The sequence below is a fragment of the Vigna angularis genome, chromosome 1 (genome assembly GCF_016808095.1).
Source record: "Vigna angularis cultivar LongXiaoDou No.4 chromosome 1, ASM1680809v1, whole genome shotgun sequence".
Taxonomy (NCBI): Eukaryota; Viridiplantae; Streptophyta; class Magnoliopsida; order Fabales; family Fabaceae; genus Vigna; species Vigna angularis.
In genome coordinates, this window is record NC_068970.1 from 63,919,818 (window position 1) to 63,943,735 (window position 23,918).

General features: G+C 30.3%; 3 protein-coding genes across 4 annotated transcripts; 1 reads left to right on the forward strand and 2 right to left on the reverse strand.

The window, feature by feature from the left end:
• Positions 1-2,982: 2,982 nt before the first annotated feature.
• Positions 2,983-5,957, reverse strand: LOC108347122 (uncharacterized). The gene is made up of 6 exons (XM_017586262.2): positions 5,663-5,957; positions 5,164-5,576; positions 4,542-4,853; positions 4,101-4,475; positions 3,795-4,003; positions 2,983-3,704 (listed from the first exon to the last, which is right to left on the reverse strand). Exons 1-6 carry the CDS (start codon positions 5,809-5,811, stop codon positions 3,456-3,458), a joined length of 1,707 nt encoding a protein of 568 aa, XP_017441751.1. The 5' UTR covers positions 5,812-5,957; the 3' UTR covers positions 2,983-3,455.
• A 7,143-nt stretch (positions 5,958-13,100) lies between these two features.
• Positions 13,101-15,865, forward strand: LOC108347277 (protein CUP-SHAPED COTYLEDON 2). Its single transcript, XM_017586445.2, has 3 exons — positions 13,101-13,402; positions 13,906-14,171; positions 15,059-15,865. The coding sequence occupies exons 1-3, from the start codon at positions 13,249-13,251 to the stop codon at positions 15,572-15,574; spliced, it is 936 nt and encodes a 311-aa protein (XP_017441934.1). The 5' UTR covers positions 13,101-13,248; the 3' UTR covers positions 15,575-15,865.
• A 2,834-nt stretch (positions 15,866-18,699) lies between these two features.
• Positions 18,700-23,910, reverse strand: LOC108347723 (CRM-domain containing factor CFM3, chloroplastic/mitochondrial). Of its 2 annotated transcripts, none has more exons than XM_017587144.2 (9): positions 23,111-23,910; positions 22,249-22,669; positions 22,039-22,169; positions 21,081-21,425; positions 20,200-20,356; positions 19,828-20,120; positions 19,673-19,732; positions 19,125-19,320; positions 18,700-18,976 (listed from the first exon to the last, which is right to left on the reverse strand). In XM_017587144.2, exons 1-8 carry the CDS (start codon positions 23,756-23,758, stop codon positions 19,228-19,230), a joined length of 2,148 nt encoding a protein of 715 aa, XP_017442633.1. In that variant the 5' UTR covers positions 23,759-23,910; the 3' UTR covers positions 18,700-18,976; positions 19,125-19,227. The 2 variants fall into 2 exon arrangements, with proteins under 2 accessions (XP_017442633.1, XP_017442634.1); XM_017587145.2 differs by having other exon boundaries at positions 18,700-18,997.
• Positions 23,911-23,918: the final 8 nt, after the last annotated feature.

The window sequence follows — 23,918 nt, forward strand, 5'->3', positions numbered from 1 at the left end:
CTTTCAACATCTCTCTCACGCCGATGTATATACATTTGGAGCGTGAGACTAGACACAATGGGTGGTCCGGTAGTGAGTGAAACAATGTATCCAACAAACTTTATTGGAATAGACTTTGACCCATGGCTCTAATATTAAAAGTAGCTTTTAAACCTAACTCAACCTTGTAAAATTGGTTTGTAAGTGAAGTTTGCATTATTTATATTTTAAATTTTACCTTATATCTAGTCGATACACTCCATCACACTAAGGCATAAAATCTTATGGGTGTGAGACTAAACATTAATAGCTGATCTGACAGTGACCCAATGTATATGTCTCAGTTTGAGAAAGGATTGTTAGAAATTCTACATCAACTAAAAATAATGTCAATTTACAGTAAGTAAGTGTAAATCTCATCTTATAAATTGATTTTGTAAAATTAATTTAAGTTTTAAATTCATTTTTTAATATATTATTAAAATAATATATTAGAGTCTATTCTAATAAAATTTATTATTTGTTGGTCTATAAAATTAAAACAAACTTAAAGTGTATCTCATAATATTTTAAATCAATTAGAACCTAACATGCATTCCTTAAGTCTAGATATATTTCAAAATGTTGCCTCCAATAAAACCTTTTTGAATTGAAAATCTTCAAAGTAATTCACTTGTCATAATTATTACTTTTATAATAAATATATATTAATTAAAGAAAAGTTATATATCATAAATTTGCTAATTAGAAGATAATAATTATAGGATAAGAATTCTCAGAAGTGAGAAGCGGTTGGAGGATTGGAGGATTGAGAGCGATAACATTGGTAATATCACATCGCGTGGGAGACGTTATGAATATTAAATATAAATAATAAAGACGAAGCGGTGTGTCATAAATGCTACCGGTGTTTGTGGGCATAAGAAACAAGGTGCAGAATGGACCAGACACAGCTTCCGATCTCATTCCTGCTGTGTCTATCTCTCTCCATCTCACCTTAGACAAAACCAAAGATGCCACAAAAAATATTATACATTCTTCATAAATAAATAATTATATAACTTTTTTATACCTCACCCACCCGACCAAGAATATTTTTTTTTTCTAGATCTCTAAAATTTTGTCAAACTCACTAAGCAACTTTATTAGCTCAGTACATGAACTGACCATGCATGATATTTTATTTTAAAAGACATAATTATATATTAATTTTATTCTGCATGTTATTAAGTATAATTTTATTGTTAATATATTTTAATATACAATAATTCACATCCTTAGTTTGCTAGCTAATTGACATAAATCTAATTCAAAAAAAAAATTAGGTATTACTGAAAAAAAAAGACTTCCACACAAGATTTCCAAGATGTGCTAAATTTTCATACACATGGTGGAATTCCTATATACTCCAAGAATTCCTATCATTATCCTATGTCAATATCTCCCAGAGCTCCTATTATACTTGATTTAAATTATTTTTATTCATATTTAAGAAAAAAATAATTCATAGACATCCAAAACATGGATCAATACTTATTACAAACCTAGAGGAAATATAAGTTATAAATTTATAAGATATATAATGTAATAAAAAATTAATTTGTAATAAGTATATATAAAATTAAAGTGTATATATATCATTATTTTTATAAGTTACTCATATTCAACAATGTGCTGCAGTAAAGAGCATATTGTCCTCCTTGAAAGAACCATAACTTTCCTTCCTTCAACCATCCAGCTTTTTCTCTCTGAGCATTTTCCCAATGCTTTGTTCATTTGCAAATGGTTTTCATGTCCCTCTGTTTTCTCTCAAACCCCAGAAAAATATCATATTACATTCTTAACCTTTGTCATGTGTGAAAAATGATCAAGTCTTACATAATTGGCTTTTTTTTTTTTATCTCTTGTTATTTTATATGCACAAATTTGCATAAATTAAAATATTGATTATATATATATATAATATTATCAAATATTTTCTTCCATTTACAGATAAAATAAAAAAAATTATACACTTGCCTGTTTGAAAATGTTCACATTGTAACACAAATAACACTGACAACATAACTCATTGATGAGGTTAATTTGAAAAGTCAGTTCTTTCATATTATATATATTTTGTTTGAATAGTGTTAGTGAACAAGTGGTCCTAAATACTTGAACTTTCATTATAATTTGATTCAAGACAGTAAATAGTTTTATAGTTTTGATGATGTTCATTTTATTTTACATGAGATAACTAATATAAAAAAACTAAGTATATTTAGATATCTGTTCAAATTATATTTTCAATTGAAATTAAAGTCATTTTGGTGATTATCATTAAAATTTATTATACAATACAAGTTATAGAAGAATAATAACTTTGATTTTAGTTTAATATTGATTTTAAGATTGGAAAGAGAAAAATATTTTTCATGTGACAGGTTACTTTGTCTCATTAATGTTTTTTGGTTTGGGATCCTTTTCAGCACATTCATATCCAAGTGGACAACCATCATAATATAATCAATTTTGTAACAAAAAAAAACCTGAGTTCAATATTATTTTTTTTTGGGAGAATTGGAATAATGTCAATGAAGAAGTGGTGTTGTCCTTTATATGTTCCTTTAAATGCATAGTAGGGTAGTTGTGGTGTATATATTCAGCTTATAACAGCCATTAGTTTATTTCAATAATATATATTAAAAAGTAAATTTTACTAGATGTATACACGTCAACTAATCAATGCTTATAAATAGAAAAAAAAACTATTATACTTAATCCTTTAATTATAGTTTCAAGCTTGATTGCAATTTAAATAAATAGTCACAATTAGAAGAACAGTTTTATCTAAAATAAAAAAGATAGAGTACCTACCAAAAAAACAAAAATATCTCTAAATTATGTAAAAATAAATAATAAAAATATTTGTATACTAGAAAGAAAAAATAAATATTTTGTTAAGAATCTGTATTGAGGAGGATAATATCTGAGTTGTTGCTATAACTGAGAATATTTTACAAAGAGATATGATTTATTGTATTTTTGGAGTCAAACTTGAATATGTCAATATATACAATGATGAATATATCCTTTTAAAAATTCTTATTGTTAACTTCTTACAAGATAATGTATGCTGCCGTAAATTCAATAAATATCTCATAACCTGTAGACAGTTTCTGCATTATTTTCTCTATTTATTTCTCTCTAAGACTATGCATGGTTTTATTCAACTTCATCTGTGACAGCCTTGTTCATTCTTATTTGGATTCAACACTTGATTTGTCTCTGACCTTCTACCTTCAAAATGCATAATAACATAAACATTTTCTGAATTTGGACACCCCAATCCATGTTTCCACATGTTTTGTTGTTTCAATTTGTAGAAAGGTTCCATTTTCTTTAATCTAACATTATAGAGTGTCATGCATATTCCTTCTGTGCAATTATAACTATACTAACAATGGAATCACCAAACAAAACCATCTGGTGAGTCAAAGTGAGGGGAAGAAAAGTGGTGTGGAATAATCTCTCTGAAGTTTCCCTTCCATGATTCTCACTTTGCTCATCTTCTCTTCACACCAGTGCAACTGCTCTTCACTCAATTCACTCATTCTTAAAACCCTTGACACAACTTTTAGGTCTGTCAGAGCCATCAAAATATCCATATCCTTTTCCACCTTTAACTTTCTCTTCCTCAAGCATTTCCCTGCATGGTTAAGATCTTTAACCTTCACCCTCTTCTGTAGATTAGGTGGACACAAAAGCATGTGTCAGAAAACTGAATTAAAAACAAATGTTGAAGAACAATTGCTTTGAAATTTGAATCTTGCCTTTTGGTTAACCTTCTTCATTAGTCCCAGTAGTGTTGGATCAACTGTGCCTCTTTGGTTTCTCCTGAAGTAGGCTGCAAGGATCTGACAGGGTTTCTCTTTGTCATTCTTTAGAAAATTCATGAATGTTTTGATCCCATCTTCCATTATCTTCAGAAATGAAGCTGATGATATTTTGCATTGAAAACCACCATCCTTCTGATCCTCCTCTAATTTTTTTAAAGAAAATTAACAAAAGTACATAATTATTTCACCTTGTGACATGAGATGTGCTACTATTAGAGGAATGAAAACTAATATTCATACCTTGATATTCTGGCACTAGGAGCAATTTGGGTGCCAAAAGTCTCATTCTAGCATAGATTTCAGGTCTCCTACCGTGCTCATAAGGCTCATTCTCAATGTATCTCTGTAACAAAACCTGAAACTGCTGGAATTGTTGAGCAACTGTGGCAGAACAACCCGTGTCATTGTCCTGGCGTGAGGCATGTTTGGAACGAAAATTTTTGTAGTTCCAACTAAGGGCTTCCCATGTCAAGCAAATTTGTGCTACGTATGCAGCCTCTAGTTCGCGATATGGATTGTGACCAACATCAACAGATTTTTTATTTATAGTCTGAAACTTGTACACAATACGCTCTGACATTGATCTTGGAGACATTTGGATGGACCTTAATGACTCTGAAATATTGGATTAATAATTTTTCTTATAAGTAATGCACTTGGAATTAGAAAAAAGATTGTTACCTGTTTCATGAAGTTTCTGTGCACTAATTCTGTCTAGGATTGCCATTTCTTCATCATATTTTTGGAACAATGTGTATGATTCCCACTTGGGGCAACTTCTTCTGGATGAAGAAGAAAATGCATCCTCCTCAGTCTCGGAATCCCTGCAATTGATGGAGCTCTTCCATTTAGAGGACTCATCATCCTTCTCTTCAACCATCAACTTCTTACTCTGCAACTGGGTAGAAGCAAAAACAAAGAATCTCTCATCCCTAGCAGCGTTTGGCTCTTGCACCTTCTTGTTTCTGATAATTTCAACGCTAACGTGATCGTCTGCATAAAGTAACTAACATCAGAAACTTTACCTTGTAGAAATGGAGCATGTAAGAGTATCACAACAGCTATAATCTTAAATTTTGGATTTAGGCCTAACTCAACCAAAAACTAGTTCATAAGGTTTACACTTACCATTGAATATCTCAAATATAAACTTTGCATGATTAATAGCAAGTCATCTGATAAGCTTGAAAAAGTTAGAATTGGAGTTTAACTAAATCCAAAAATTATATACATAATACGGTTTTTACACTACCATAACACTAATATAAAATGGTGATACATAAGGTATAACGTAAGGAGATACCGTCATGGTGTTTTTTTCCTTTGTACGCGTTGAGGTTGAAGGGGGAGGTGTTCCTGCTTTCAACTTTGGTAACTTTGGTAGATTTTGGAACAGAATCAGAATCTCTTGCTGTAAAGTCTTCTTCGACCGTTTCTGCCCCTTCATTGTCGAAGTCAGAAACTTGCGGAGACTTATGGAGAGACAACGTTTCAGAATAATGTTTTTCTTCTGACTCTTCATTCAAGCTCTCTCTGGGGCTTACGAATTCTTCCGAATAAGAATGAGTCCTTTGATGCCTCTCATTGTACACAAACACAGGAACTCCTTTCCCACAAGTGATGTTTTCTCCCTCGGTAGAATCAACACAAGAATACCCTTCTTGAGTATCTTCTTCTTCTTCATCCTCGGTGTACACATATTCATATTCTTGATCCCTGCTACACACAAAGAAAAAAGGTACAAGTGAGAGTGTGGAGGCAGAAGAAAACGTGTAATGAAGAGATAGAGAAATGGAGAAGACCTTTGGATGAAGGGGTATCTGCCTGAGAAGGTGAAGAAGGTAAGAAGGAAAACGGCAGAGGAGAAGAGAAGGAGAAAGAGAAGGTGAAGAGGGCTTGAGACATTGTAGAATAGTTTAAGAAGTGCATCTTCTTTGGGACATAGCAGCATTTTCTTTATTAAGTGGCCTTGCGTTGCTTTCGTAATATGTATCCTTCTTGGTCAAATCTGAAATGTCAAAATCTCTAATATCCCTCAAATGCTGCATGGCCCTGGTTATAAGCCCTAAGCACCATGGACAAACCTGTCGTGAACTTCACATGGTTTAGAATGTCTTCTTTCTTACAACAAGATCTACGAGTCTTCTAGTAGGAGCATAGCATGCAAATTTTAATATTATTTTATCAGAGAAAGACACTAAGCCTTCGTTTTCTGCATTTCACAGAAATTATCTTTCACTCGTAAGAGGTATCCACACATTTTTATAGCATTTTTTTTGGCTTTTCATTTGATCATCCAAATTTAGTTCACAAAATAGGGTCCCTCATGATCATGATATAATTAAATACTACCTCCACTCCTAGTTATAATAAGACATACATATCTTAAAAGAAGTTGTTATAATCTTTTTACTAAACATTGTACAGTTTTCATATAATATTACGAGAGTTTAATTGTAATGTGCAAGCCATTATTATGGGAATTAAATAACGCAAGGGGTATAATATTTATTCTGCTTTTAATGAAAAAAGTACGCAGGTAACGTTTTGTAGTGTGTATTTGAAGTAGAAAATCCAGTGTAAGAGAGGGTTCTTTTTCCTAGAAGAACAAAAAGCAAAAGAAGAGACCAAAACCGAGACACACGCATAGGTAGACAAACATGAAGTGCACTTTATTAAAGAATTACGTCACAAGACAATCTTGGAGGAGAAGTGCTTCGAATTCATACATTGTTTAACTCAATAGATACTGTTTCTGAGTTCTGATTCTTCCTATTCCAAAACAGGAAATAGTTTTTTTTTTGTTTAATATTATTCCTTACCTATTGATTGAAGAAAGATCCATTTGGGAAAAGATAGTAGTTGGGTGTGTCACTTGCGAATTCTTGTGCCAACACTCTCTTTATTGATCCTTGTCTTTAACGTGGTTACTAAGATTGCAGGCTCAGGAGGAAAAAGTGATATTAATTATATGATTATTATTTAGAGTTTAGCCAACCTGATAATGAAGGTAAAAAGAATGAATAAGCTATATGGTATAATAATTGATAAATATGTTTGGGACATAGGGTCGGGTATAGTCATAAACATCTTCACACCTTTTTTTTCCAACTTAGCTTGGGTAATTTTGAATATTTTTAGTTTAAATTCTTCCTTGCTTGCAGTCAAAATACTTGTCAAAGCACTTCAATACTTAAGTCAGTAATTAATTCGATCAGAATCACAACAAATATTTAAATTCGTAGTAAATACAATTACCTACATTCTTACTTGTGACTTCTTTTTATAATTTTTTGGATGAGTTTGTGATTAGTAAAACCCTAATCACGATTCAATCATGACTTGTTACCTACTAAGTAGCATTTAACAGTAATCTTAATTTGAAATAGTGCTTGAAAATGTTTATTGCTCGAAACGTCCATTCGATCTCTAATTTATACTACTTATCTTGATTCTCTAGGTTTAAACATGTGACCGATCATCTGAAGTGGACTTATGGACATATAATACACATACTATGATTATTTAGACACATTTACTCATTATATAAGTTATTATGTTTTGTTAATGCATTTTTCTTTTATATGTAGAAGTTAAACTATTAGCATCTTAATGAGATTTAGAGATTTGGGTTGACGTTGTTAATATCTCACAATGTATAAAATCATCACCATCAAGATCTTTATTTATAGATATACACACATTAACCAAAAGTTTGAGCTTCGTGGTGGACGTTACGTGTAGCATATTAGATTAAAGTCTTGATTGGTCCACCGTTCATAATAATGAATTTAGCAACACACCACGGAAGAAAAGATTATTAATAAGTATGAAGAACTTAAGTTGCAACATTCAACATCCTCACGAATCAAAAGAATTTCAATTGTTATACTTTTTTGCATTTATTTTGTTGTTTAAATTTCTCAAAGATATTATGACCAATTAATTTATTGCCGGTAGTTTTCAATGTTAATCAATTTTTGTTGACAATATATAGATCATATTTTCGTTTACCTATAATCTTTCTTCATGCGTACAAGTAAAAAATTAAGTATTTGTTCATAAAATAAATAATTTTACAGTAAGCTTGGAGATAATGTATTTTAAAAATTTAAATTATTTTAAAACTCGAATATTTAATATTTGTCTTAATTAAAAAAACTATAACTGTAAGATAAAACAATAATAAGAAAACTAGTTTACATTAGTGGAGAATTTCTAATTGATACATTGTAGTAATTGTAATTTGAATTTAAGATAGTTAAAAAGTATTGGTATATCATTATATATGATTTAGTTAATATACCTTTTCTGTTTACTTATATATAAGTTAGTTAATACCTTTTCGTCTCAAAAATAATGTAGCTTTAATCTTTTAAAAAATAATTCAAAATAATTGATATTTTCAGTATTCAATGACGCATTAATTTTTTATTTTTAAGTTGTTCCTAAATTAATTACTTATCTGTTTAAACAAAAGAAAAAACAAAATTATTTTAGTAATATCATTTATAAAAAGTAATAATATGATTGCTAATTTATGTTTTAATTATAATCATAATTTGTATTAGTTATTATACATCTCTAATGAAACATTATAACTAATACAAAATTTTAATTTATTTTAAAAAGTATCTCACTTTTAAGGTTTTTTGGTTTATTTTTTATTTAACTTAATAATATATAATACTACAAGAATTTTGTTTACTACTAATGAAAAATTACCCACGATCAATAATTTGTTGATAAACTTTAATTTAGTGACAAATATTTCTAACGAAGTTCACATTTAAATTTATTGACGGATACTTTTGTTTGAAAAAATGAGTTTGTAAAGTCTGTTGGAAAAATTGTTAAATGAAAGCTTGTCATGGAGGCCACGGAGTGATGTAGAGATTGGTAGGTGACATAAAGGTTTGTCGGTAACGCACACTAGTAATGTCATTAATTGTCAGGAACGTTGATGGTGGTGGTGGTCTGAGTTAAAGAAATAGGTGAGGAAGAAGAAGTTGAGGAAGAGGAAGACAAATATAGAAGGAGAAGGTCTATGAGGATGAAAATGACCTAGACTGGTTGTGGTGGAAGATGAAAAAAAAATAAACAAAAGTGAAAGGAGGAGTGAGGAGGATACTCCTTCACGCATTTTAATAACGAATATAATTGATGTATTTGAGGTCATTTGTACTTATGGACGAATAATAAACTTTTTTGACAATCACTTTACTAATTAATTTATTGGTCGATAATCTGTTGATAAATATGATTTATCAACATATTTTTGTTATTATTGATAGATGGTAATTATTAGAAAAAAATTATTTTTTTAATGTAATATATAATATTCAACTATTTTATTTCAATTTTATTTTTAAAAACTGTTTAACTCAAAATAATGCAAACAAAAGTCATTTGACTACTAACTCCTAACTTATTTTTTTCAAGAATAGTAATGTTTCAATTAGCTTATCAATCAAATTATTTAATATAACATCCAAATATATTAACATTAAATAATATTCAATCAATTTTGTAAAATTATATTAACATTAAAATTCAGAAGTACCTAAATAAAATATATGATTAAATATGTTTTTGGTTCTTTATTTTCAATAAAAATTAAAATTAGTCAAAATTTCAAATCCAATTTAGTCTTTCAACTTTAAAAATACGGGGATTTAATTATTTTAACTAAATTTTAGTAAGTTTATTTGATGTTTTAAATGCATTTCATAATAATACTTGAATTGCTTACACTTTAAAATGTTAAGTAGAAACACATTTGAAACCATCTTAAATAAATTTAACAAAATTTTAAAAAATTAAATCCACACATTTTATAAGTTGAAAAACTAAATTAATTCAAAATTAAAAAAAAAACTAATTTTAATTTTCACTAAGAAAAAAAAATTAACCTAATTGGTTACAAATATCATATAACAATATCTATATTAGCATTTAACAGTGCAATTACTTAATTATTACGAGTAAAACTCAAATACAATTATAATTATTGTAGGAAGACCAATTAATTTTTTTATTGTACTAAAGATTAAAAATTGATTGTACGTTATATAAAAAAATGATATTTTACTAAAACAAAACAAGATATATAAATTTTTTATTTATAAATATTAAATACAAATATTAAACGTTTATATATCAAGTCAATTACGAACTAATTTAGATCGGCTTAGTAGATATTGTGATTAATCACTCTATTACTGCAGTTAGGTGTTAACACAGGGTCAGTGTAAACTGTTAATTAACTTTAAAGGAGATTTAATCATATATGAATTGGAAAAAAAAAATAACATAGAAAAACAAGGAAGGTGGTTTTGAATATTTACGGTAGGATTAGACGAGTTAAAAAAAATTAAACCTCAACTAATCAAAATAGCTTAAATATCTAAAGATGTTATTGCAGTCCAATGCCAAACATGACTTATTAGATTTATTCTAAATTAATTAATGAATTAAAAAAAATCTTTGAATTTAATTCAACAAGAAGAATTTTATTAATTATAATTAATATTCATTGATATAATCAGTTAAATGCTAAAAAAATAACACGGTTAGTTAAATGAATGGGAAAAAAGGTTACTTGTCTCATAATATTATTCAAACCTAATAGGGTTATTGGTTGGTTAACTTAGAAAAGAAAAAAGTGTAAAGATAATTTTTATAACAATGGTTGCAACTGAAAATTGTTGTGTTATTAAAGTTGATTCCGGATCTTAACATCAAATCGTGACGGCGGTCTTATCTGCCTTGCTTCAGTCTCCACTAAGTAATTACAATTAAAAACCCTAATTCTAATATATTAAATTGAATTAATCATATTTCTTTTTCATAAGCTAAACAATTCATCGATCAAGTACAACTCAATTATCGCATTACTGCCTTCTTTTATCTTTCATTTGCTTTCACCGCTGTACCATAACACATGCAAAAGGAGATGATTATATTGAACATAACAAAATTAAAAATAAAACGAATTTATGCTATGAAAGCATAAACCTCAGCTTATAAAATTAAGTTAATTTAAAGTTACTAACTTAGATTTAAAGTTTATTTTTTAAATATAATATCAATTATCTAAAAGAATATTTTTTATAATAATTTCAGAATCATCATAAATGCATTTAACATAAAAAATTTATACTTCTACGACGGTTCAAGAATTGTCATAAAAGAATCACTTCTATATCGATTGGAAATGAATAATCATATAGAAAAAAGCATTAAAAATGTCATATCCATCAAAGAAAACTTCGTATGATGATGATTAGAGTTTTAATCTTCATAAAATGTGGTCCTATGACGATGATTATAGTTTTAATCTTCATAGTAGAATATGATACTAATGATTAGTGTTACATATGTCATAAGAAATAATACATGACGTGTTTAACCTTAACCATTATAGAAAGTATATGTTTTTTTTTTCATTATTATTCCTTCTGTATTTATATAATAAATACCCAGTAAAATAATATAATTTTCAATCATAAACTTCTAAATAAAATCTCTATGATCTAATATAATACATGATCATAATAAATACCTTACATAATGATCATAGTTCCCAAACACAAATTCTCAATTAAAATGTTAATAATCTAGTATAATATATAATCATTTACATAACAAATACCACGTTCTATAAGAGAGGCGTACAACTCTAAGAAAGGGAGAGGTGTGTGGTTCTAAGAGAGGCAATCATATTCAAGCATCATGTGGAGGTCTTTATAATTAGTGTCAAAGATGAGGGTGTCGAGATCCTCATTAAGGAGTTAATACTTGCGAAAGTTTGCATTTGTGATTTTTGCTTTATGTTATTTTTATGTATTTGAGTTTTATTCTAAGTTTTTTTAGAGTTTCTTAAACTTATGTATTTGTATACAGAGATATAAAAAAGTAATGTAAATTTTTGAGTTAGGTTATATGTCTTGAGAGAGAATTGTCTTGATTGTTAAATTAGAACTCAGATTCTTATAAAAGATTAATATTTTTAGGATAAATTTTCATTTAACTTATTCATATGTCAGATTGTGATGTCTGTTATTTCTGTCTTATTCTGTATATTTGTTTAATTTATTTTTGTTGTGTTTCGAATTTAGAAAGGATCATATTTTTTTTTTCTAGAAAAATCTTACAAGAGACACATGAAGTTGGGAAGAAAATAATATTCATTCTATAATTATTTGGCTTAATTAGAACGATGAGCTTGTGCTCACTTAGATTGGTTGTTCCCATCCCTATGTATACGAATGAAAAAGTGAGTAAAACAACGCTGGTTCTAGAATCCCGATCGATGTTCCTAAAAAACGCAGAAAATGAGGGATTCACAAAGTTTTGGGTAGGATTGAAATTTGGGATGCTTTGAAGATTAGCCATGAAATACGATTGAAAAGGTCCAACGGAAACGTTTACCCTATAGGCAAAGGTTGGTGACCATTTTAACCACTCATAGTAATACTAGTCGACGTAAACACTAACCAAAATAAATAATAATATGTCAATAGTCCACACAAACACCCCTTCCTAACAGTCATTAATCAATGTAAGAGCTGCTAATGTACACATGAAACTTCGTTTTGGTTAAACAAGATCATTTAATTAGCGTACTGAGAGTAATTTTGTTAGAATTTTGAGGAATAACGGTAGGTATTGGGCACTGTTTGATACATATGTACCTACAGCATCTACAATGAGAGAGAATGTGGTTTGAATTAAGCACACGTTCTGATTGGACTATAGCAGAAGTTTGGCAAAGGTTTTGGTGGGTAGAAATGGGTGAAGGTAGTTGAAGAGGATCATAGTAGACGAAAATCTATATCCCAATTAGGGTGTAACATAGACTCAACCCCCTCGTGCACAAATAATTGCAACTAGCCTTCCTAATAAATACTACACATTTTCCCATCCCTTTATACTAATTGATTATGACACTTTTTGGCTGGATTATTGACTATAACACAAAACGCACAATATTGGACTATTCAAGCTCATATTTACTCTTGGTTTGAGTGAGTAAATACGCGTAAAACAAAGTGGTAGTATTGGAATTAATCAACGATATACGTAACCGAAGCTTGATATATAGTTATTTAAAATTAATATACAGGAAGAAAAAAACTACATGGTTTTGGGAGAGTTCATGTTTGTCAAAGAGTTAGCTGTGCATGTATTTATTAAAAATAATATGTGGATGCAAGTTGTGAAAAGCGGAGAAGCCATTTATAAGAGCTGTTCATGGTGATGAAAAAGAGCTTATAAATTTTGGATGATCTATTTTCCGTACTATAGTTCTGAAGAAGGTTTTTCAGTTTTGGCAAGGTAGAGTCTTGAAGGAATCCGTTAATTAATTGGGCTGACAGTTAAGAAGATGGAAGAAAACCTACCTCCTGGGTTCAGGTTCCATCCTACAGATGAAGAACTCATCACATATTATTTATTAAGGAAAGTGTCTGACGTTAGCTTCACATCCAAGGTTGTCGCAGTTGTTGATCTCAATAAATCTGAACCTTGGGACCTCCCAGGTACACTTTTACACATCTTCCTCATCATCTCTCTTTATTATATACCTGCTTTTCACTCTCTTCAATTCCAAAACCTACACCTATATATATATATATACCTTCTTTTTATTAATATCCTTTTGCATGACCTTGTACTTATGTTCTTTGATTTACGGTTATTTGCAAGATATTTTACATGTTCAAGTCAGAAAAACAGAAAATATACCTTTTCTGTCTGTTAATTTTCATCATCAGAAGCGTAATTAAATGAGTAAACGAACTTGGTATATGTATATGTCTTGTTCTTCAAACCAATTTCCTCATTTATTTGTAGGTTATTCAAGAAAATTTGACATTCCTTCTGAATTTTTTGGTGTTGTCTTCTGGAGCATTAATAATATACTAACGTTAGTACTTTAAAGATCATTTTAATATGTTTTAAAACGTTAAAATCTGTAAGTATAATTTTGAGATGCATGCATGTAGGAATAAGTGAGAAATTTGATGTTTGTGATATGAAATAGGTAAGGCTTCGATGGGGGAGAAGGAATGGTATTTCTTCAGCCTGAAAGATCGGAAATATCCGACGGGGCTTCGGACGAACCGAGCGACGGAATCAGGGTATTGGAAAACCACCGGAAAAGATAAGGAGATATTTGGCGGTGGAGTTTTGATAGGGATGAAGAAAACTTTGGTGTTTTATATGGGCAGAGCTCCAAGGGGTGAGAAAAGTAACTGGGTTATGCATGAATATAGACTTCAAAACAAGCAGCCCTATAGATCTTCTAAGGTAAGTAAATCAATGCATTATATATGCATTCACACACACACACACACATATATATATATATATATATATATATATATATATATATATATATATATATATATATATATTATCAATAAATATCATATTCATTTTATAAATACAACAGACATCAATTCTCAAAAATATTCATTTAATTCATAGCAGAATGTTTCATTCATAATAAAATTATAAAATTATTGGAGTTAAAAGCTTTCAATAATTTAATTGTACCAATAATGTTCAGATATCTTATTATGCTTAATGTTGACAGAGAAAAATAATTATTAATTAAACGTTTTTCTTTAAGGATATTAATTGAAAAACACACACGTATATATAGCTATTTAAAATAAAATAAATAAATGTATTTTTTTGCTTTTCAAAATCACTCTTAAATTTATTACGTGAATTAGATTGGATCATCAAGAATATACCATTTTCTTGAAATATTATAATGCATATGCATGTGTGTCGAGAAAGCACATGCAATAACTGAGTTTGAAAAATGTTTAAACTTATTTTGAATATTCAACACATATATATCTTTTACAACAACATAATCAGCTTTTAAACATCATTAAATAAATGTATAAATATAATTATGGTCTTCTTGAAATATCACACGCAAACACAGATTCGTGGTAATTTTGGTTGTTTCTTGGTAATAACTTGGTGTACTTAAATATTCATATATAGATATAACTGAAATAAAGTAAAATTTATTTACTTTAAATGGAAAAGTGTATTTTATAAGATAAAGCACAGTTATAATTTATAGGCATTTATTAAAAAATAACAAGTTGAATTAAAACGAAAGTTATCTATCATGCATAGTTTTTTATCTGAGATGGTTTTGTTAACTTCTGCAGGAAGAATGGGTGATTTGCAGAGTCTTCCAGAAGAGCTCAGCACCAAAGAAAGCGCAGCAGACATCATCCTCTCAACCATCTCAAGAGTCTCCTACCTCAATGGCGAATGAATTTGGTGATGCAGACCTACCAAATCTGAATAGCATTGCAAATTCATCTAGTGTTGCAGCACAAATTTACAACAGTACTGGTGATCCCAGCAATGTCAGCACAAACATGAACTCGACCATGAATTGGCCTTCTGCAACTGAGCTTCCATCTCTTCCATGGCCTTCTGGGTTGATGCTGAATCCAAACCTTTCTGTCAATTCATTGCTTCTCAGGGCATTGCAGCTTAGGAGTACATATCAACAAAGAGAAGCTGCAACTGGTGATCACTTTGCAACGTACGTTCCTCAAACATTTCCTCACAATAATATTGGAACTGATAATCTCACTCCAAATCTCAGTGTCTCAGCTTCTTCCAGAACTTTAGAACTGCAGGAGCAACCATTCAATATGGACTCCATTTGGTGAAGTGCCTGTGTAAATCGTGTAAACCTAGCTTGTGAATTATTGTGCTGTAGATGAAAATGGTTCCATTTCTAAGTTCAATAATGGAATCACTTTCTTTAAGGTTGTTAATTACTACCTTTTCAAGAGAAAACCAGACTCAACTCTTGATGTTGTAAACATTACTCGTGCATTGTTGTAATCTATCAAAGTTTATTGGACTACTTCTCAGTGGTTGTAGCAACAGAATTAACTTGGATGAGAAATGTGAAGGAAAAATCCTTACAGAACAGTTGCATCCAAGACTTTACTATATTTCCACTAATATGTACAATGAAGTTTAGTTAATTATTATTTTTAAATTCGGAAGCTAGATTATATGTGTTTCATACTGTTAGATATTCATTTTCTCTCTTGCTGAAATAATGAAACTTTCTATAATAGGGAATAAACTTTTTAGATTTCTACAAAAAAGCTTAAAACTTTAGTTAGAACAAGTAGAAAGATGAAAAAAAAATGAAATGAAAAAGAGAACACAATTGACACGGTAAACTATGTTATATATATATATATATATATATATATATATATATATATATATATATATATATATATATATATATATATATATATATATATATATATATATATATATTGTGTTTCACTTTTATACCTATTGTTGAGACATGAATTTTGTACTTATATATGTAATTTTCTGTATACTACATTAATTTACTTTGAAATAAGCTAAATTCATATTTAATGTGATGTGTGAGGTTTGATAGGGAAGTAAATGAGTAATCAATGATTATTTTAATTCTACTTAGCCACAAACCTCTAAAGATAAGTAGGAGAATTTTAAACAACATACTTTTCATTATAATAAAATTTTGGATGAAAAAGATTTGTGAAAAAAAGAATCATAATTAATAGTAAAATATTTAGCACATAATAAATCATATTGAAAGTATAGTTACTTATGTTGGTAATAATTTTTATTATTATATATGATTATTATAATAATAAATATTCTTACAAATTACTCAATTTTTAGTTTACGTGTTCCTTATAGATGAAAAATTTAGACAAGGTATCTGTCGGCAATGACACATGGAATATACAATTTATAATATTTTATTATGGTTTGTAAAATCGGTTATTAGTTTTATTGTTTATTTTTTCACAAAATGTGAAAATTTTAAATATAATAACTTAGTAATATTTAATATTAATATAAAAGAAACATGATATTCGGATATGCAGAAATCATCCAACCTATGTTCTATGTTGATAAAGATACGTTGAAGAAATGCGAGTTCAAGTTAGGAAATATACATAGTTGCTTCTAAATACAAATATCAACCTGGACTTCAAATATGAATTTTTGGAATAAATTAAGTGATGTATTTCGAAAATAAATTTTAGAATGTACATAGAATTTTAATGAGTGCATCTCAAAGTGATTTGTAAGCAAACTTAACATCCCACAGATATGTATAAATAAAACTCTCGCCACCTAAACTCTATTTTCTATAATTTATGAGTTTAATAGAGTTAAGCTGACTTCTTATCCAATACATATTCAAACTCATATATAGTGAAACAATTCTCTATAAAATTACTCTCATTCATACCACAAATAAATAAGAAAATCTTTATAAATCATAAAACACCCTTAATTTCCAATGTTAGAACATTTTACATAGCACATTTATGCTAAGTGTCAGCACTAATGCTCAAAATCAGCCTAAACAAGCTAATGCCCAACGTCAAGACCACTAGAATTGTATATCAAGTAAGCATCCAACAATGGTTAGTGTCCCAAACCCCACTTGCACTATTCACAAACATGTTAATACTTGAACAAAATAATAATAATAAACTTTCCTTTTCTTTACAAAACTATTCTTTGACTAAAAAAATGTTTCCTTAGAGCTTTATTCCTCGCATAATGATCTAAATATACAAACAAACTTTAATTAAAAATTTAAGCATATTTTTATGATCACAAACAAGAAGAAATTCACTTTTGAGTTATTTTAAGTCATATATATTAAACTTCAAATCTCATTAAACTCAAAACACTCGTTGACATAAAAAAACAAAAATTATTCTTACTCCGGAATAAAATTCTCTACCAGAATTAATTCTATAATCTTTAATTTTTTAAATAATGAAGGTGTTACAATTTTAAATAGAAGATAAAGGAGAATTTTAGAAAAAATTATAAAAAAATTATAATTTTTATAAAATAAAAGTCAATTAATAGAAATTCTATTTATAATCTTCACCTTTTATTAATAAAATAATAAATATTTATTTTTTAAAAACCACTCCTACTCCTAAATTATTTTCTAGATTCTTAGATGAATAACACTCAACATTTCATATTTCTAATATAATTAGATTTTATGCAACTTAATTATTTTAAATAAAATTCAAAAATATATAATTATATGTTTAGCATATTAAATATAAAATTTTGATTTTAATATAAAAATGTTTTAGTTCTTCAAAATTAATATATATATATATATATATATATATATATATATATATATATATATATATATATATATATATATATATATATATATATATATATATATATATATATATATATATTCTTCATCTTTAATATTAAAATTCAAGTTTAGATGAGATTTTCAAAACCATTCTTAAAATTTAATATTAAAAATTAAAATTTAATATTTCATTATATTTAAAGAACTAAAAGCAGTTAAATTTTTTTTTATTTATCCAACTTATATTCAAATAAAATTCTATTTGTTAATAAATTTTAACGTAATTCATATAAAATATACAATTTAATCTCATAATTATAAAATACTTTCTAAACGAAAATGAAATCATTGTCACTGAATATTTTTTTGTAGATAATAAAGTTGTCTTTCTAATCAGTGTCTGTGTAATATTGGTTAAAATATCCATAACGCTTTAATTAAAAGTAACACATCGATTAAAAATCACAGTAAAATTAGTCATAACACTTTTACTAAAATATTCTTATCTTTAATTTCTTAACTCGAACACAGAAACAGTTATCAACTTTGACCTAAATAAAATTGATATATTATGAGTTAGCAATGTCATGTGTGAGCACGATTCATTTACAAAGACAAGCCTGATAAGATGTTTAACTTTATTTATTAGATTAAACAAGCATGCATTTAATAATTTACAAATATATAAGCTTATCTAGTTATATTTGAGGTTATACCTAGCACTAAGAAGAATGAAAAGCATCCGTATGGATGGGGTCAGAATGTACAAGAAAACATAGCTTATCCATGCCTCAAGAACTTGAAGGAATAGGACTCCAGATATTCTATTCTTAACTGCAGACAGACGATCCATTCAAACTGCTGTCAGCAAACCTTCCTCTTCATAAGCCAAGATACTATGCTGGCAATTAAAAGGAAAAGACTATGTCGTGTTTATAAAACCAAAAAAAATAAGCCTCAAGAAAATTTTAGATCAATTTTTTAAAATTCAGTATATGAAAATCACAATTATGAACCTACAAGCGATCGAAAGCAGAGTTTATATATACCTAGCTGGCTGCAGGCAATGGCAGAAGTAACTCAGGAGGAACTAACTTCATTGCAAAATGTAAACCTGCCTTCATAGATAAGAAACCCATCCTTTTCAAAGTACTAAAATTCAGAATTCTTATCATTGTAATCACTGTATTCCTCGCCATTGAAATCACCATAATTGTCATCTCCGTCAGAGAATCCATCCTCACTCTGCAGAACAACCCCACCAGTAGATAGTTAATTTTCACTCTGATCAAAAACTAATTTGCATTTTAGTTTCTTTTCGTCAATCGTTCACATCTTAAGCCTCTCTCATATGATAATAAATTTAATTATAAAATCTCACTGGAGTCTATACGTTTTCCATATAAGATCCCAAAGTTGGTATCCAGACCTTTTATAAGAAACTGAATTACAATTACAAGAAAATACTACATGCAGGTGTTATTGTTTCGCGTTAAAATGAAATTACTAAGAATATCATAAGCGAATACTTTACATGCGACCAATTAATCCATTTAGGTAAATATAAATAACGAAATTATGATAAGTGAGTACTTACAAGTTCTTTTTTCATTTTTTCTATTTTTTTCCCCAATTCAGTTACATGTTGACTCAGAGCCTGCACAAGTTATTCAAGATTAAACGATACACCACAGATACAAAAATGAGAAAAATAGATATGTAATTTAAAAAAAAATAAAATAAAATTGGAACCTCGTGCCGTTGCATGGCTATTGACCGCTGCAATGCCTTTGCCTTTGTTAGAAGGTTTCTAGGCCTTAGAGTCATAGGTCGCCTATAATTCTTTCCACGATAGTAAATAAGAGAAAATCCTTTAGGAATTTCATCTATTGCTACTAGTATTCCACCACTCTCATATTCCAGTAACCTAGCTGTGTCTTCAACAAAAGCAAGGGTCTTTTGTTTTGTTATTAATTTAACAAGTTCTCGATGCCTCCAGTGCAGATGCATGTTCTCAATGACACCATCGAAAACACCACGTATACCTGCAGATTATCATTAACAGCTGTTCATACTGTGCATCCTTGTAATAAAGAAACTTTTATACAGCCACATGTTACTCACCAAGAGGCAAGTATGCCTTCATTCTTAAACCAACTGAACGGAACATAACACGTTCTTCATCTGTGATTGTTTCCTTGTCATAATCAGGACCAACTGGAACCAAAGATACTTCTATTTTCGCTAATAGCTTTTCTGCTCTAAGCCTTTTGGCTTGGGCCTGTTCATGCATTTAGAGTTTTAAATATTAATTTAGCAAATTAAAGTTAAACTTGAACTTTATAAAACTGAAAGAAGACAAGCATGTACCCCAGTTAGTAAAATGATAAGTTGAAACTTGAAGGATTTACATTGACACTAATCCAGAATTCCAACCTAGGGCTATCTCTAAGTCTTATCAATATTTATGCCCCTTTTAGTGCCACTTCTCATGTCACGGTTCCATTAAAGGATCAGATGCTGAGTTTTACTAAAGACTAATGCACGCAATAAAGTTACCACATTTCTAAGATTCAAAAGCCCCTCATGCCAAGCTGAACTTTATAGACTGAGTGACAAGGGGCGTTAAATATTTTTTTCTACACCAAATTATTGAAAGGTCCATTCCAAAGCTTTCATCACTGAAATATAACCCCTAAAAGGCAAACATAACATCCTAAATTTTTGGAAACCTAAAAGTAGGTTACAGTATTTAACTCCAAGAAGTCAAGATCTTGCAACGAAAGGAGATCCAACGAAAATTATGACATCTCAATAGTTCCACTGATAATGACCCAACAACAACCTAATGGTAATCTGCAGAATATTCCAACAAGCCTCTTCACAGTGAAAGTATGAAGCAAACTACTCCAGTTTGATTCCAACAAGCAAGGCACTATCAATATAACACAATTACTTTCCCAAGCATATATAATATAACCTTCACAAAACCAGTAGATACTTACAACAGCTAGTTTACATTCAATTTTTTTGGCAAGCTTAGCATTCTTGGCTTTGGCAACCTCTTGCCTCATCCTCTCACGTTCTTCAGTAGATATATCCCTTCCCCAGCATGCCTGAGCCTCATAGAACTCAGCCAATGATCCTGCTTGGGATTTTGATTCATCTTCCCTTGAAGGAGCTATGTCATGAACTTTGCACCGCACCTTCTCCTCAACATCCTGCACATGTTTTGTCATTTCCTGTCTTTCAGCAATAACAGCAGCCACACTGGTTGGAACAAAGTCCTTCCCACGATATATTACAATGTAATATTTGTTCCGCAGGAGTAAAGTACCTCCTGTTAATTTCTGCACCATGAAAGAAAAACAAACTAGTCGATGAGCATGAGTTAGCAACAAAAGAATGCACCATTTGACTATGTAAATAAAATTTAGCATTTACACACAGACTCAATGCAGAAAAACAGATTAGCATCTTCAATATAATATTCATTTGTATGAGAAAATAAAAATAGTTCAACACTACCTAGTGAATGATATTTTGACAACAACAATTGGAGAAAATGGATTAGCTCAAGTATATAAAAAAAAAAAATTCATTACTCTTCGCTTTCTTATTTGCTAACTGAAACAGTTGATGGAACAGGCAAACTGACTAATTCTCAAAGATAAAATCATAAAGAAATTGTAAATTTTGCTGGTGACTATTAGTTATTATATCTCAATTAACCAAAACTATAGCCAACAGCTTCAGAAAAAGAATCAAGGATACTTAATTCTAACAAATACCATATTTGGTGTGCACCATTGAAGACTTAAGGGGCCTTTGATATATTAACAGCACCATTAATTCTAATAATTCAATCGTTCAGATTTTCCATTTTATTAGGCTCAGCAACCCATTACACATTCTCAATTGCACAAGCAACTAACACCAAATATGAAATTACAGAGCACAAACCTTCAGCTCCTGAGCCATCAGTTCATTGTTTGTATTCACAATACCACGCTTGACTCCAATCTTTGCAACTAAACTTTTCTCCCACAGCCTGAGAATAGCAGATGCCAGACCTTGAAGATTTCTATTTCTCCCTACATAAAAATCAGCACAAAATTCATATTAGTAAAAGGAACAAAAATTCAACAAAACAGCATAGCAGCCAAACATTACCCAAGGCAAAGTGACAAGGAAGAGATTTAGCAAGTTTCCGCATATTCGTGAGTTCATCATTAGTCAGTCGTGGATGCATTCCAGCAGGAAGAAGCCTAAGAGGCGTCTTGTAACCAGGAACTGTGGGGGGAAGTAAATCAGCATCAATTGGAAGTATTCCAGTTCCCCACCATTCAACAAAACGATGACCAAACCCATCAAGCATCCTGTTAAACTCCACTTCTTCTGGAGTCATGTTCTCCTCCTTCCAGAAAACTGCCTCACTCTTTGCCAGCATCAGCGCAGCGTCCCCGGCTGCTGGCACAGGAATTCGATCATCTCCTTCCTTTTCAATCGGTTGCATCGGCCCTTGGTAATTTCTACCTCGGTACACCCACATATAACTCCCCGACCTCCATATAACTAACCCTCTAGTTCTACACTGCGAAAGGTCACAACAATTCAGTTCACAAATTATTCAACACTCAACATAACATGATATATCCTTTCCCACACCAAGCCTAAGTAGGTGCAAGGATTCAAATTGAATCATTTAAAAATCATATTGACTAAAGTAATTTTAAGTAAATGTTCATATGTTTGGTTTCATGTAGAGAATTTGATTTCGAAACTAAAATTAAGTTTTAAGTTAAAAAAACTGTAGGTGACTTGCATTGCATTAAATAAAAAATCTTATTCAGAATGTTGAATTTTACTACTAACTTGCTACTACAATAAAATATCAAAATGTAAATCACCAATTTTAACCAAACTAAATTTCGCAATCAGTTCCATTTAAGATCAATTTTGCAAATGCTCATCACTCAAACACAAGAACATTAGTTATTAACACAAATAGGGATTGCATTGTGAAGGAAAAAACCTCGACAATTTGATGAGCCAACTTCATGTTCTGAGCAAGAAGCTCGTGAAACTTGAGTCTCACCAACTCGCAGTTGCTCCACTGCCGGTGAATCTTGTCGAGCACGGCTCGCGTCAGGCCAGCTTTGGGGATAGTGACCTTCTCCTTAAGACTCATTCCCAGCGTTCGCAACCGCCGCAGCTCCTCCTCCTCCACCGTTTTCTCCGCCAGCGTCACTGCACTAACACTCTTCTTCTTTAGTTTCTCCTTCTGCTGTTCCTCGTGCTCCTCGCACTCTTCCCCCTCTCGCTTGTCCCACGGCAAAAGCACCTCATCGGGACGAAGCCATTCGCGACGCAGGAAATCGTCGTCATCGTTGTCGGCGTGGTCGGCGGAGGCTAACCCTAAGTTGCGCAAACGTAGGGCGATTCTCTCGATGGCGTTGGTGGTTTTGTCAGCGTGGCGGGGAGTGGGAATAGGGGCGAACAAATCATCGTTGTCATCGTGGCAAGTAGTTGGGAGAGAGGAGAAGGTGTTGAGAGCACGAACGCGAATGCAAATTCCTACTGGGAATGTGAATTTGAATTTGGAAGAGGCGAAGAGAACGTAGGAAGAGGGTATAGCGAGTGGAAGTGATGATAGTAAAGCATTTGTGACGTTCAAACGCATTTTCAGTTACAGCAATCAATTTTCATTTTCACTTTCTTCCAATGGAAAGATCAAAACTCAAGACAGCGAGAGAAAGATTAGATTACAAGGCTGCACCAATTCCTGTGGGTTATGTCTAGATTCGCGACTCTGTAGGAACTGAACCTGTACAACACATTCT

Excerpts from the sequence above, each read along its gene's own strand:
- LOC108347122 (XM_017586262.2), bottom strand. The coding sequence starts at position 5,811 with ATGCTGCTATGTCCCAAAGAAGATGCACTTCTTAAACTATTCTACAAT. Across the intron at positions 4,854-5,163 it reads AGGAAAAAAACACCATGACG|ACGATCACGTTAGCGTTGAA; the intron begins GTATCTCCTTAC and ends TACTTTATGCAG. Across the intron at positions 3,705-3,794 it reads TGAAGAAGGTTAACCAAAAG|AAGAGGGTGAAGGTTAAAGA; the intron begins GCAAGATTCAAA and ends CCTAATCTACAG.
- LOC108347277 (XM_017586445.2), top strand. The coding sequence starts at position 13,249 with ATGGAAGAAAACCTACCTCCTGGGTTCAGGTTCCATCCTACAGATGAA. Across the intron at positions 13,403-13,905 it reads TGAACCTTGGGACCTCCCAG|GTAAGGCTTCGATGGGGGAG; the intron begins GTACACTTTTAC and ends GATATGAAATAG. Across the intron at positions 14,172-15,058 it reads AGCCCTATAGATCTTCTAAG|GAAGAATGGGTGATTTGCAG; the intron begins GTAAGTAAATCA and ends TAACTTCTGCAG.
- LOC108347723 (XM_017587144.2), bottom strand. The coding sequence starts at position 23,758 with ATGCGTTTGAACGTCACAAATGCTTTACTATCATCACTTCCACTCGCT. Across the intron at positions 22,170-22,248 it reads TCCTTGTCACTTTGCCTTGG|GGAGAAATAGAAATCTTCAA; the intron begins GTAATGTTTGGC and ends ATTTTTATGTAG. Across the intron at positions 21,426-22,038 it reads TGATGGCTCAGGAGCTGAAG|AAATTAACAGGAGGTACTTT; the intron begins GTTTGTGCTCTG and ends TTCATGGTGCAG.